Source organism: Emys orbicularis, chromosome 4 (assembly GCF_028017835.1).
Source record: "Emys orbicularis isolate rEmyOrb1 chromosome 4, rEmyOrb1.hap1, whole genome shotgun sequence".
Classification (NCBI taxonomy): Eukaryota; Metazoa; Chordata; order Testudines; family Emydidae; genus Emys; species Emys orbicularis.
In genome coordinates this window covers 88,304,298-88,316,750 of record NC_088686.1, presented here as the reverse complement: position 1 = coordinate 88,316,750, position 12,453 = coordinate 88,304,298, and the positions used below count along the sequence as shown (strand labels likewise).

The following is a 12,453-nucleotide window of genomic DNA, read 5'->3' as shown; positions in this document are numbered from 1 at the left end:
TTTGCAAAACAATGATCATGTTTCACAGCTGCACAGAAGCGAGCAATCACCATTAATGGAGAAAATTAAAACAGACAGCATTTTGGACAGTTGCCCTGGGTTAGTTAAAAACCAAATGGAACTAGTCCAGCAGGGGAACGTGAGGGATGGGATAGATAGGTAGAATAGTTGAGCTGGAGCACATCTGAAAAACTGAAAGACGAACAATAATCACCACTTAGCCTGAGGATAGAGGTCTACAGGTAAGTATTCTTGCCCTGATCACATATGGCCTCTCACCAGATACCTGGAGCAGCTGGGCTGGTGATTTGACAGCACTGCAGCATTTTATAGCACTGTAGCTACTGAATTCTGAGTATCCTCTGCAGTTACTTTCCGGGAAGCACGATTTCATACTAACAGAAAAGTGAATTACTTTGGATTCGGGAAAGAAGCGGTTAGCTATCCAGTCAATTAAATCTATTCCCTCAACGGACGACAATCTTATGAAGAGCTAAATTATGAACTCATGAACAGATACCCCACGGAGTGTCACAGATGTCTCCCTCAAAAGACATGCGGTGTACCTATAAAAATCTTAGGCAAAGCAACTTCTTTGTTCCAGACACAATCTCCCCCTTTAAAAAAACAGAAGAAAAAAAAACCAACAAAAAACAGATGTCTCAGTTATAAAGTGGATCAAAGTTCCTTTTCTGGGGACAAATCAGCCTCAAGTGGTTAAAATCTGATAATTCTAGGTTGAGAGGCAGCTAGCAGTAATTTCCTGAGCCACATACTGATAGAGGCATCGTTTATTCTGGACATTACAGAACAGGCCAGTTGATTTTCTGAATTAATGCATCACCAGTGCACTTAACTGCCCTCCTAACTTCTGCATTTTTGATGCCCTAGTTTTGGACTAAAAAGCAAGTGAAATTTTCTGAGCTCTCTGAAAATACACAGCTGACCTTTCAGACAGACAGGTTCAACCCTAAGCACCACAATTTCCTTCCTTCCAATACTGCTATATTTGAATATTCATCCTACTCTGATTATTATAGCCAACAGACTTGAAACTGAACAAAATAGAAGTTCAAGAGGCTGTTTGGTTAATACAGTTCCCAGCTTGGAACTCCACAACCTTAATGGCCTAGTAAGATACTTTGCTTTCAGGAAATATTTTGCACGTAGATGAAGAAAAATATTCAAGCAATTCTTAACAAGAAAGATTGCTGCTGGAGAGAGGAGGGCACAGGGAGTGGCATAAAACCTAGACACATGGTTTTGAAGAAAATTCAAGATGTGGCTTTCACCAGACCAATATCGTATCTCAGCACCAGCATTTGAGCTTTGGCCAGAATGAGATGCAAGCAAATGTGGTAGTTTTCTCCTGGATGCTATGGCAGTAGTGGAACACTGCTAGAGTATCCTTTTCTTAAGTCTCGCCCAGTCCATTTTCACACACTGAGAAGGGTTCAGATGCAGTTAGATACAATAAAAATTTGTTTTGTGCAGGAAGTTGCGCTGTAAGAGGCTTGATTCATCAATGTTAGGCTTAAGAACGAGTCTGTGGAACCAACAGGAGGTTACTAACAGGAGTGAGGCTTATTCTATTTGAAATCCACCAGTAGGACTGCAGCTGCCAGCCACCAAAAAGGGAGAGAAGAAATTAGGTGGCTGAGCAGCAAACCCATGGAGAAGAGAACCAGAGGGCAAGAAAGTATGTAGAAGGTGAGAAGAGGGGGAAGAGAGACAGAACCATGTGCAGGAAAGCAGGGGAAGATTGACTGGTTTCACAAAGGACCGTTAAGGAAGAACAACTCTTTATTCTGATGCCTTGTGGTAGTACTATCACTTAAAAAAAACCCTTCATCCTGCAAGTATAAGAATTAAGAGGGAAATAGGGGAGGCAGAGAAGAGAAATTCTCATTCAATAAGAAATACCTATAGCACCTAATGCTTCTCTTTCTTTAACTATCGTTGAAATCTATGAAAAGGTAAGAGAAACCATTGCAGATGGCCTGTAAATAGATCTTAAAGAATGGTAAGCATTAGAAATAGCCAAAATGCCTTGCAGAAAAACAGAAGTTAAATAGCCTGGGTAACAATTGAGGACAGAAAGTTATCTAGCAAAGACAACATACACCAATAATAACGAATGATTAACCCTGGGCCCCATTTCATTTAATTTCTAATCTGACCAAGAAATGTTGTTATGAATTAGGCTGAGTTAGATAAATTAATTAGATTTGACCCCTTTCCCAATACCAATTGCACTGGGATCTCTACGATGCCAGATGTAAGTTAAAATTTCACTTGAATTGCTGTAAATAGAGTCTGTCTAAAATAGATTCTGCTTAAAATACTGGACAAGAAAGGTTTACCTTAGCCATGCCATCATAATTAATGAACACTCCAAGACAGCATACAGCACAATGACAACACTGATCAGCATTTCCGTTATCAGCAGTCTGCACCCTCCAGCAGTTGAATAACACTCTTCCACGTAATAAAGCCAGAGTACATTAAATCAAATCCTGTCAGTGATACTCCATCCCCAGAGCAGGGAGATATCCAAACCAAAGAGGGTTCTACTGCATGAGAGAATCATGGACTGCAGAAATATTACAGCTTCTGAGATGTTTCACTTACCTTGCCCTTGAAGATGTGTTGGTTTTTGTATATGAAGTCACGATAGCTTTCAGTACGCACTTTATCCTATAAATTAAGTATAAACAGAGTGCACACAGTTATGTACATGTGACTGTCTGAAGATGTTGGAGCAATCTTTTTTAAATGGTAATTTCTAAGAAAATATTGACTAATTAACCCTTTGCTGCTCTACATATTAAAAAGCCACAGGGACACAACCACCAGTGTAATTTCAGGATTTCCCAAGCAATGATTCTTCATAATGTACATTGTTTATGAAGCAAAGACAACTTGGGCTGCTACAAACTGTGACAGGCAGTAACAAAAGCATCCATATTCTATATAATATATATAGTTCTAATTCATATTATCAAAATCTGGAAGTAAGCAGCTACTTGTGATTTTTGTTCTGATTTCAAGTGTTTGAATGAGCTTCACGTTTTAAAGTGTCTGTTTTATACTTATTCCCTACCCCTCGCAGCAGCACTGATACCTAAAAGGTAATACTTGATCAACATAATCAGTCATCTACCTGAGGCCTGACATCTGGGGCATGAACGCATGTAGTGAAATTATTATACATTGAAACCAAACTGATTGCATAACCCAAACTTCTTGTTTTGTTTTAAAGAAGCTATTGATCAGTTCCTGATACCAGATTACCCCGTTTCGCTTCTGGAAGCATATTTAACTGCCAATACATAGAAACCTACAAACCGTAAGACAACAAATAAATCATTGGAGCTGCACAACACACACTATGAAATACTAAGTTCAGAAGCAATGATCAAGCACTAACTCAACATCCCCCAAAGAGCTGGCAGGCTCTCAAGCACACATATTGGAATCATAGAATCATAGACTTTAAGGTCAGAAGGGACCATTATGATCGTCTAGTCTGACCTCCTGCCCAACGCAGGCCACAGAATCTCACCCACCCACTCCTGTATCAAACCCCTAACCTATGTCTGAGCTACTGAAGTCCTCAAATCGTGGTTTAAAGACTTCAAGGTGCAGAGAATCCTCCCGCAAGTGACCCTTGCCCCACATTGCAGAGGAAGGTGAAAAACCCCCAGGGCCTCTGCCAATCTGCCCTGGAGGACAATTCCTTCCCGACCCCAAATATCAGCTAAACCCTGAGCATGGGGGCAAGACTCACCAGCCAGCACCCAGGAAAGAAATCTCTGTAGTAACTAAGATCCCACCCCACCTAACATCCCATCACAGGCCATTGGGCATATTTACCGTTAATAGTCAAAGATCAATTAATTGCCAAAATTAGGCTATCACATCATACCATCCCCTCCATAAACTTATCAAGCTTAGTCTTGAAGCCAGATATGTCTTTTGCCTCCACTGCTCCCCTTGGAAGGCTATTCCAGAACTTCACTCCTCTGATGGTTAGAAACCTTCATCTAATTTCAAGTCTAAACTTCCTGATAGCCAGTTTATATCCCTTTGTTCTTGTGTCCACATTAGTACTGAGCTTAAATAATTCCTCTCCCTCCCTGTTATTTATCCTTCTGATATATTTATAGAGAGCAATCATATCTCCCCTCAGCCTTCTTTTGGTTAGGTTAAACAAGCCAAGCTCTTTGAGTCTCCTTTCATAAGACAGGTTTTCCATTCCTCAGATCATCCTAATAGCCCTTCTCTGTACCTTCTCCAGTTTGAATTCATCCTTCTTAAAACATAGGAGACCAGAACTGCACACAGTATTCCAGATGAGGTCTCACCAGTGCCCTGTATAATGGTACTAACACCTCCTTATATCTACTGGAAATACCTCGCCTGATGCATCCCAAGACCGCATTAGCTTTTTTCACGGCCATATCACATTGGCAGCTCATAGTCGTCCTGTGATCAACCAACACTCTGAGGTCCTTCTCCTCCTCTGTTACTTCCAACTGATGTGTCCCCAGCTTAACAAAAATTCTTGTTATTAATCCCTAAATGCATGACCTTGCACTTCTCACTATTAAATTTCATCCTATTACTATTACTCCAGTTTACAAGGTCATCCAGATCTTCCTGCATGACATCCCAGTCCTTCTCTGTATTGGCAATACCTCGCAGCTTCGTGTCATCTGCAAACTTTATTAGCGCATTCCCACTTTTTGTGCCAAGGTCAGTAATAAAAAGTTTAAATAAGATTGGTCCCAAAACCAATCCCTGAGGAACTCCACTAGTAACCTCCCTCCAGCCTGACAGTTCACCTTTCAGGATGACCTATTGTAGTCTCCCCTTTAACCAGTTCCTTATCCTCCTTTCAATTTTCATATTGATCCCCATCTTTTCCAATTTAGCTAATAATTCCCCATGTGGAACAGTATCAAATGCCTTACTGAAATCGAGGTAAATTAGATCCACTGCGTTTCCTTTGTCTAAAAGATCTGTTACCTTCTCAAAGAAGGAGATCAGGTTGGTTTGGCACGATCTACCTTTTGTAAAACCATGTTGTATTTTGTCCCAATTACTATTGACCTCAGTGTCCTTAACTACTTTCTCCTTCAAAATTTTTTCCAAGACCTTGCATACTACAGATGTCAAACTAACAGGCCTGTAGTTACCTGGATCACTTTTTTTCCTTTCTTAAAAATAGGAACAATGTTAGCAATTCTCCAGTCATATGGTACGACCCCTGAGTTTACAGATTCATTAAAAATTCTTGCTAATTGGCTTGCAATTTCATGTACCAGTTCCTTTAATATTCTTGGATGAAAATTATCTGGGCCCCCCGATTTAGTCCCATTAAGCTGTTCAAGTTTGGCTTCTACCTCAGATGTGGTAATATCTACTTCCATATCCTCATTCCCATTTGTCATCCTACCATTATCCCTAAGTGCCTCATTAAAGACTGAGGCAAAGTATTGGTTTAGATATTGGGCCATGCCTAGATTATCCTTAACATCCACTCCATCCTCAGTGTTTAGCCATCCCACTTCTTCTTTCTTTGTTTTCTTCTTATTTATATGGCTATAGAACCTTTTACTATTGGTTTTAATTCCCTTTGCAAGGTCCAACTCTACATGGCTTTTGGCCTCTCTCACTTTATCCCTACATGCTTTGACGTCAATAAGGTTGCTTTCCTTGCTGATCCCTCCCATCTTCCACTCCTTGTAGGCTTTCTGCTTTTTCTTAATCACCTGAGATAACTGTAGTGGATTAGTATGTGAGCTGGCAGAGTAGCTCAACTTACCAGCAAGCTAACACTGCACCTCTTTATATGCATAGGCACTCAAATGGACAGTAAGCCATCTGTTTTAGAGTCCCTGTTGCAATAGCCAGAGAATCAAGAGTAAATGCAAAGGAAATTAAAAAGCCATGATTATAACTATTTATGACTCTGGCTTGGACAGTCTAAAAAAAATACTGTGCTGAAGAGCTGAACCCTAGTGCATGCATACAAAGTTCGTACTGCACCATTAGATGACAAAAGATCAAGAATTTAATATTATGGAAGATAAAAGAATAATTTCTCTATCAGCCAAGACCGTTTATTTTTTTAGACGAGCAAAATAAAGTTACTTTACTCTTAAAAAAAAAAAAAAAAAAAAAAAAGTTAAGCATAAGCATGCAAACTTTTGTTAAAAACTTTAGATTCCAGTGAGCTCCATTTTAATTTAAGGTAAGTCAGTTCTTCACACACTCACAAAAATATATATATATATATATATATATATATATATATATATATATATATATATATATATATATATATATATATATATATATTTTATATATATATATATATATATATTTGAAAAAAAAATTATTACAAAAATGGGATAGTTAAATAAAACGTTGAAAGAATCACAGCTTTGCATTGTTTTGATAAAACTGAATTATAAAAACTTTCGTTAGGATCATCTAAAATTAAATCAGTTTGTTATGAGGGCAGATTCTAAGGAGTTAGGATTTTTTTATGCTCTCAGCAGCACTGAAATACTAGATTTGCTGAAACCACAAAAAATTCAAAAGGTTCAGCATCAATCGAGAAAGCAGTCAGCTGGAAAGCTTTCAGCCTCACCTATCACACTGCCTCAGCTTAATCAATAGAATTCCAACTGCTGTCTTTACTACATGCACTGCTGCTTGAATGAACTTCAGTCATTCATTTTGGGTCTCTATTCATCAATTCCTTCTCTCCTCCCACCCAACCTTTCAGTACAAGAACCTGAAAAATAAGTAAGTTATTATCAGACACTCCTCAAGCAATTTTTAAATAAAGTACCAATCCTCCTGTCTTCTGAAATACTATGGGAGGGGACAGCATAAACAACACTGACCTGCCTGGCCCAAGTTAGAGAACAAAAAAAATGAGCAAGTTTTGTGTGCATGGTTCTTAGTTTTGTTTTTTGTTTTGTTTTGTTTATTTTAAACCAATAAAACATGTTAGAATCACAAACAAATTTAGGATTAATTTAACAAAGTTTGCTGTCACTTCGATTTAATGAGCCAATATTTTTAATGTAAAAAACTCACAATAATAAAAACAAGCAAAAAAATGTTTGTATGTGTTGGATAGGCATTTGGAGCTAAAAACTAGGCATATACACAAGAACTTACACGTGCCATAACTCAGGTATTTTCCACATTTTATTGGGCAGAAATCAGATGTTACTGAAGGGATTTTAACATCACAAACGTTTCCTGAAGCCAGTGAAATAGAAAGATTTATCACAAACTACAAAACTATCAATTATTTAGAGGTTCAGGTTCTTTTAGTATAGCTCCAAAGTAAGGTACTATGAACTGTTAGTATAGACAAAATGGTTTTACCCCCGTCTGACAAAGTAATTTAGAGCTCATGATTTCAGATTATCTGTGTGACTGACGTAAAAAAAAAAAAAAAAAAAAAAAAAAAAAACCACCACCACCTTTGGCCCCATATTTAAAAAAGTCATTGTGTTAGTCTGCCAGACATACAGTGCTGAGGTAAATCTGAACGTTTCCAAGTTCTGCACATACCTGTTCACCACTATGCTTTTCATTTTGGAAAGCGCATTACTTTCTGTATCCACAGATACCTGTGCCACAAAAGCATTTCTGCAAGAATGCTCCATAAAAACACATTGGCTGCTCAATGCTGTTCAAATGTACCATAAAACAAACGCAGAGGAATTTTCCAAGGCTAGGACCCGTAAATGTTTCAGAAAGCAGGAAGCCTAAATCTGCTACCTATGCTATACAAGAGTGAGTGTACTTTATGGCTTCATATTTTAGTTGATTTTGTTTAGATACCCATGTTCTTTCTTTATTATGAAATTGCAAAATTGCTTTATGATATTTCAGAGCAACAAATTCCTGTCCTTGTACACTACATAATGTTCTTTTTTTCAGAGAAGAGGTACTAAAGATTTTGGGTTAAAATAAAGTTAAACTTATACAATCAAGTTAACACTCAGGATGAAAGGATTTTGTTTGTTTTTTGAAAAGTTCTGGACATTCTCTTAAATATATTTTCCATTTTTAAATACTTTACTATTTAGACAACCCTAGTAATTGTTCAATGTAATGCTTATCAATATACTAAATGGAGTTCAAATAATTTCTGAATAACTACATAAATTGGCAGACATAGCATTTAAAGTTTTAGTGTGTTTTTTTGCTTGCTAAATTTTCATCTAAAGAGCAGAATAAAAAATGAAAGACATTTACTGTTTATATCGTATAGTAGTGTATAGAATTCATCCACATTTCTACAGCAAAAGAAACAAAAGCGGCAAGAACAGATTATGTTATAGATATTGAGAGATTAATATTTTCTTACTAGCAATCAAGTATACCTGTAAGCTCAATATACTTTTATTAAATTTCTCGTGTTTCTGGTAGTCAAGAATGTATACAACAGGCAGCTAGATACAATGGCAGCTGAAAATACAAGCTCTTTTTTTGTGATTCTTTCACTCTCGCTCCCAGGATAAACTATTAAGCACCGAAAGGGTTAAAAATGCAGCTACTCTGCAGTGTATATTTACAGGCACGTAGCTTTATTTCATCCCATTTTTCCTTCCTAGTTATGAGTAAGATGCATTTGTGCTGACTTTCTAACCTTTAGCATCTCTTCGTGTATCCCATAATGCCCATATGAACTGAAGTAAACGCCATCCTCATCGTCCCGGAGTTCCGCAATGGCGCCAGATGACGACGAGTTGCTTCTGACATCTGCGTTCATCACAAAATCCTGTGCAAATTGTCTGTAATCAATTTGAAACATACCCTTGAGACATGTTTATGGGACTATGAAAAGGGGGGGGTGCGAGAAAAGAGCTGAGAGGAGATAAGGAATACAGACTGCAGAGGGCCTTTTACAACACCAAAACTCCATTATGGCTTAACCGTGCTGAAACTCCCCCTGCTGGCTTCGAGAAGAAGCTACTGCCTGATTTGCTATTTTCTCTGCATTTTAACACCAGCATTTCTTCCGCATTTTAGACACTAAATTCCAGCAGTGTGAAGTTTGCAGTGTTTCATTTATCTGCCTGCTATCCCTGCACCCTCCATCTATTTTGGAAAAGCATCCCAATTACAACCCACCTGATTTAGATTTTATTAGAGGTTTGTTTGTTTGTTTTTAAGAGGGAAATTCCCATTTTGCAAGCTGTTTCTATGGTAACAGTATGTCAGAAGTCAAAATACAGAATGAGACAAACATGACAGACCATATTATCTAGAGATGTGGTTCAATATCATGACACCTATAAAAACTACTCTAAAACACACCTACGTTAGTGATTTATGGAAGGTTTAGTATATTAACAACCAACAAAATTTTAAAAAAAAGAAAACCAGGCAGGATTGATACAAATAATGATTTAAAAAGATATTTTAATGCAAGTTGATTTATTTTAATGGTAAAAGATTTTTTTTTCCTTTTTGTGTTGCTAGTTCTCCACTTATTTCCCCTTTTATAGTCTTAACTTGCTAAAGAGGATATTTTGTTCGTTGTTTCTTGTTGATGTCTTGTTTCTTCCACAAGAATTTAGTTTTCTCAACTAAGGAAGTTGCCACTGAAAATATTCCTCTATGCTAAAAAAGATAAGACCATGGCCTCACAGTAAGAATACTATAACCTCAAACACAAAACTTATAAGTAAACAGCTTGTGCTATATTTGCAGCTAACAGCATCTTCAGATATTATGAATTCCCACAAGTCAAGCAAACAGAAGTGCTTCAAACCAGCCTACACTCCTCAATCAGAGTCTAAGTTTGAAGTCAACGGGACTTGTGCTATTAACTGATTTAGATGCAGGATTTCGAAAAGCACTTAGGTGCCTAAATATAGTCTTAGTAGCCTAACTTTATTTTGAAAATTTTGGCTTGTTTGTACAAAAGATTTCAGAATAATGTTATTAGTTTATTGGAAATGTAGTTACAGAAAAATTTGTTCACGATGAAAAGTAAGTAAACATTTTATGCCACTAAGAGAAAAGTTTTTAACGAAATACAAATTTAGCCCGACGCTGCAAATGCTTAATTTTACACATGAGTAGGACCACTATTCATGTGAGCAAAGTTACATACCTGCTCAGTGTGTGGAGGAGCAGGGCAATATTTTGTTTTCTCCTATTGCAGTTTTGTACATTTCAACTAAGAATCTTTCAATAGCAGAATTTAAAAAACAGAATTTAGTTTTGTTCATATAAATTTTAGCTTAAAGTTGCAATAATACATATTTTCAAAATTTGTTTTATAAAAAGTCTCAATCTGGTTTAAAAAAAAAGAAAAAAAAGAAAAAAGGAGTTTTTTCTTTTTTGTTAAATGAGATCATTTTTTAAAGTCACCCTGCCCCGATGCCAGGGTTATGATTTTCAATCAATTCAACTGTAAGGAAACTCTAGATCCCAACTCCCAATAGAATGAATTTTAAGACTGTCAAGAAAGATCATGAGAAATACCACCACCAACAACAAAAGAGTTGCCATTCAATTGGACACTGATGATAAATTCAAGATAAATGTGACATATCTTTACATTTGTAAACTGTGTCAAATATTGTAGGTTGCAACATAGTTATGTTTAGAAAACATGGTTACTTTTGCCACCAGTTAATCAAAAGATTGTTACTGTTAACCTCCAACCACATACAACTGCACTCTCAACTTGCCAGCTCAAACTAATCATCATTAGAACATGACTGTTTGGACTGGCAACCTTTAAGAAAAACCCAGGTGCAGCAAGAAATGTTTGTGATTCACTAGGTGACTGTCCTCCCACTAATTGCTGGAGACAGCTTTTAATAATTTTAGAAGCCTCTGTGCTCAGATGAGATGTAAAACTGAAGTCTTGAATATGTGGTCATTTAAACTTCTAAAGCATTTTTCATAACTGTAGAGATGTTAACCCTGACATACTGATTAGGAAGTTGTAGATACAAACCCCCCTTCTCTTATTTTTGTTAAGTTAAGGGTAGATAAGTTACTAAAATTTTAATGGCACCAGAAGAAAATCATAGAACACAAACCGTGATTTAAAAATTTAATCCTGGCTCAAGAAGAGACTTCCACTTTGTAAAGATCACGCTGATATCCCATGAAAGTACTAGCTTATTACGGGGTCTCAAATGCAGCATGCTCTTTATAAGTGTAATTACTAGGTTCTGAACAAGAATAAGTTTGTATTCCACATGTTTGTGTAGTACACAGAACTGTAATTCTGTAACTTGAAAGCATATGGTGGACTCAAACATCTCACATTATATAACATGTAAGACTTCTTTATACGAGAGAGATTCCAGAGGACTGGAAAAGGGCAAATATAGTGCCCATCTATAAAAAAAAGGGAAATAAAGACAATGAGGACAATTACAGAATAGTCAGCTTAACTTCAGTACCCAGAACATCAAAACATTTACAATGGAGATACACAGTAAAGCACAAATAAAGCCACAGAACAGGACTGAAGTGGATGTCAAAGCCATGACAAGCCATTCAAAAACCTAGAAGATAATAAGGCGATAAATAACAGTCAGCAAGGATTTGTCGAGAACAAATCGTGTCAAACCAACCTAATAGCTTTCTCTGACAGGAGAAGAACCCTTGTGGATGGGGGGGGGGGGGGGGGAAGGAGTGGTAGATGTGCTACAGCTTGACTTTAGTAAGGCTTTTGATACTGTCTTGCATGACCCTCTCATAAACAAACTAGGGAAATACAACCTAGATGGAGCTACTATAAGGTGGGTGCATAACTGGTTGGAAAACTGTTCCCACAGAGCAGTTATCAGTGGTTTACAGTCAAGCTGGAAGGGCATAACAAGTGGGATCTTGCAGGGATCAGTTCTGGATCTGGTTCTCGTCAATATTTTCATCAATGATTTAGGTCAGGGTGGGTAAACTACGGCCCATGGGCCGGATTGGGACCACCAGCCGTTTTAAGCTGGCCTTCGAGCTCCCGCTGGGGGGTGCGGGGTCTGGGGCTTGCCCCGCTCCGGCACTCCAGCTGGGGAGCAGGGTCGGGAGCCGCTCCACATAGTTCTCGGAAGACATGGCATGGCCCCCCTCTGGCTCCTATGTGCTCCAATGGCCCCGCTCCAATGATCCCGTCTGGTGCTCCAATGGGAGCTGCAGGGGCAGTGCCTGCGGACGGGGCAGCACACAGAGCTGCCTGGCCGTGCCTCCGCGTAGGAGACGGAGGAGGGACATGCCACTGTTTCCGGGAGCTGCTTGAGGTAAGCGCCGCCCAGAGCCTGCATGCCTGACCCTCAACCCCGCCCTCCAAGCCCCTGCCCTAGCCCTGATCCCCCTCCCGCCCTCCAAACCCCTCGATCCCAGCCCAGAGCATCCTCCTGCACGACAAACCGTTCATCCCCAGCCCCACCC

The 12,453-nt window shown here is 38.4% G+C and overlaps 1 protein-coding gene across 1 annotated transcript in view; it reads right to left on the bottom strand.

The window, feature by feature from the left end:
- The window catches only part of PRMT3 (protein arginine methyltransferase 3), a 110,729-nt gene that overhangs the window by 86,710 nt on the left and 11,566 nt on the right, over positions 1-12,453 (bottom strand). Inside the window, exons 7-8 of the mRNA XM_065403650.1 lie at positions 8,687-8,831; positions 2,632-2,697 (exon numbers count right to left, since the gene is read on the bottom strand). Coding sequence (XP_065259722.1) covers positions 2,632-2,697; positions 8,687-8,831 — 211 coding nt within the window. The remainder of the gene's footprint in view (positions 1-2,631; positions 2,698-8,686; positions 8,832-12,453) is intronic.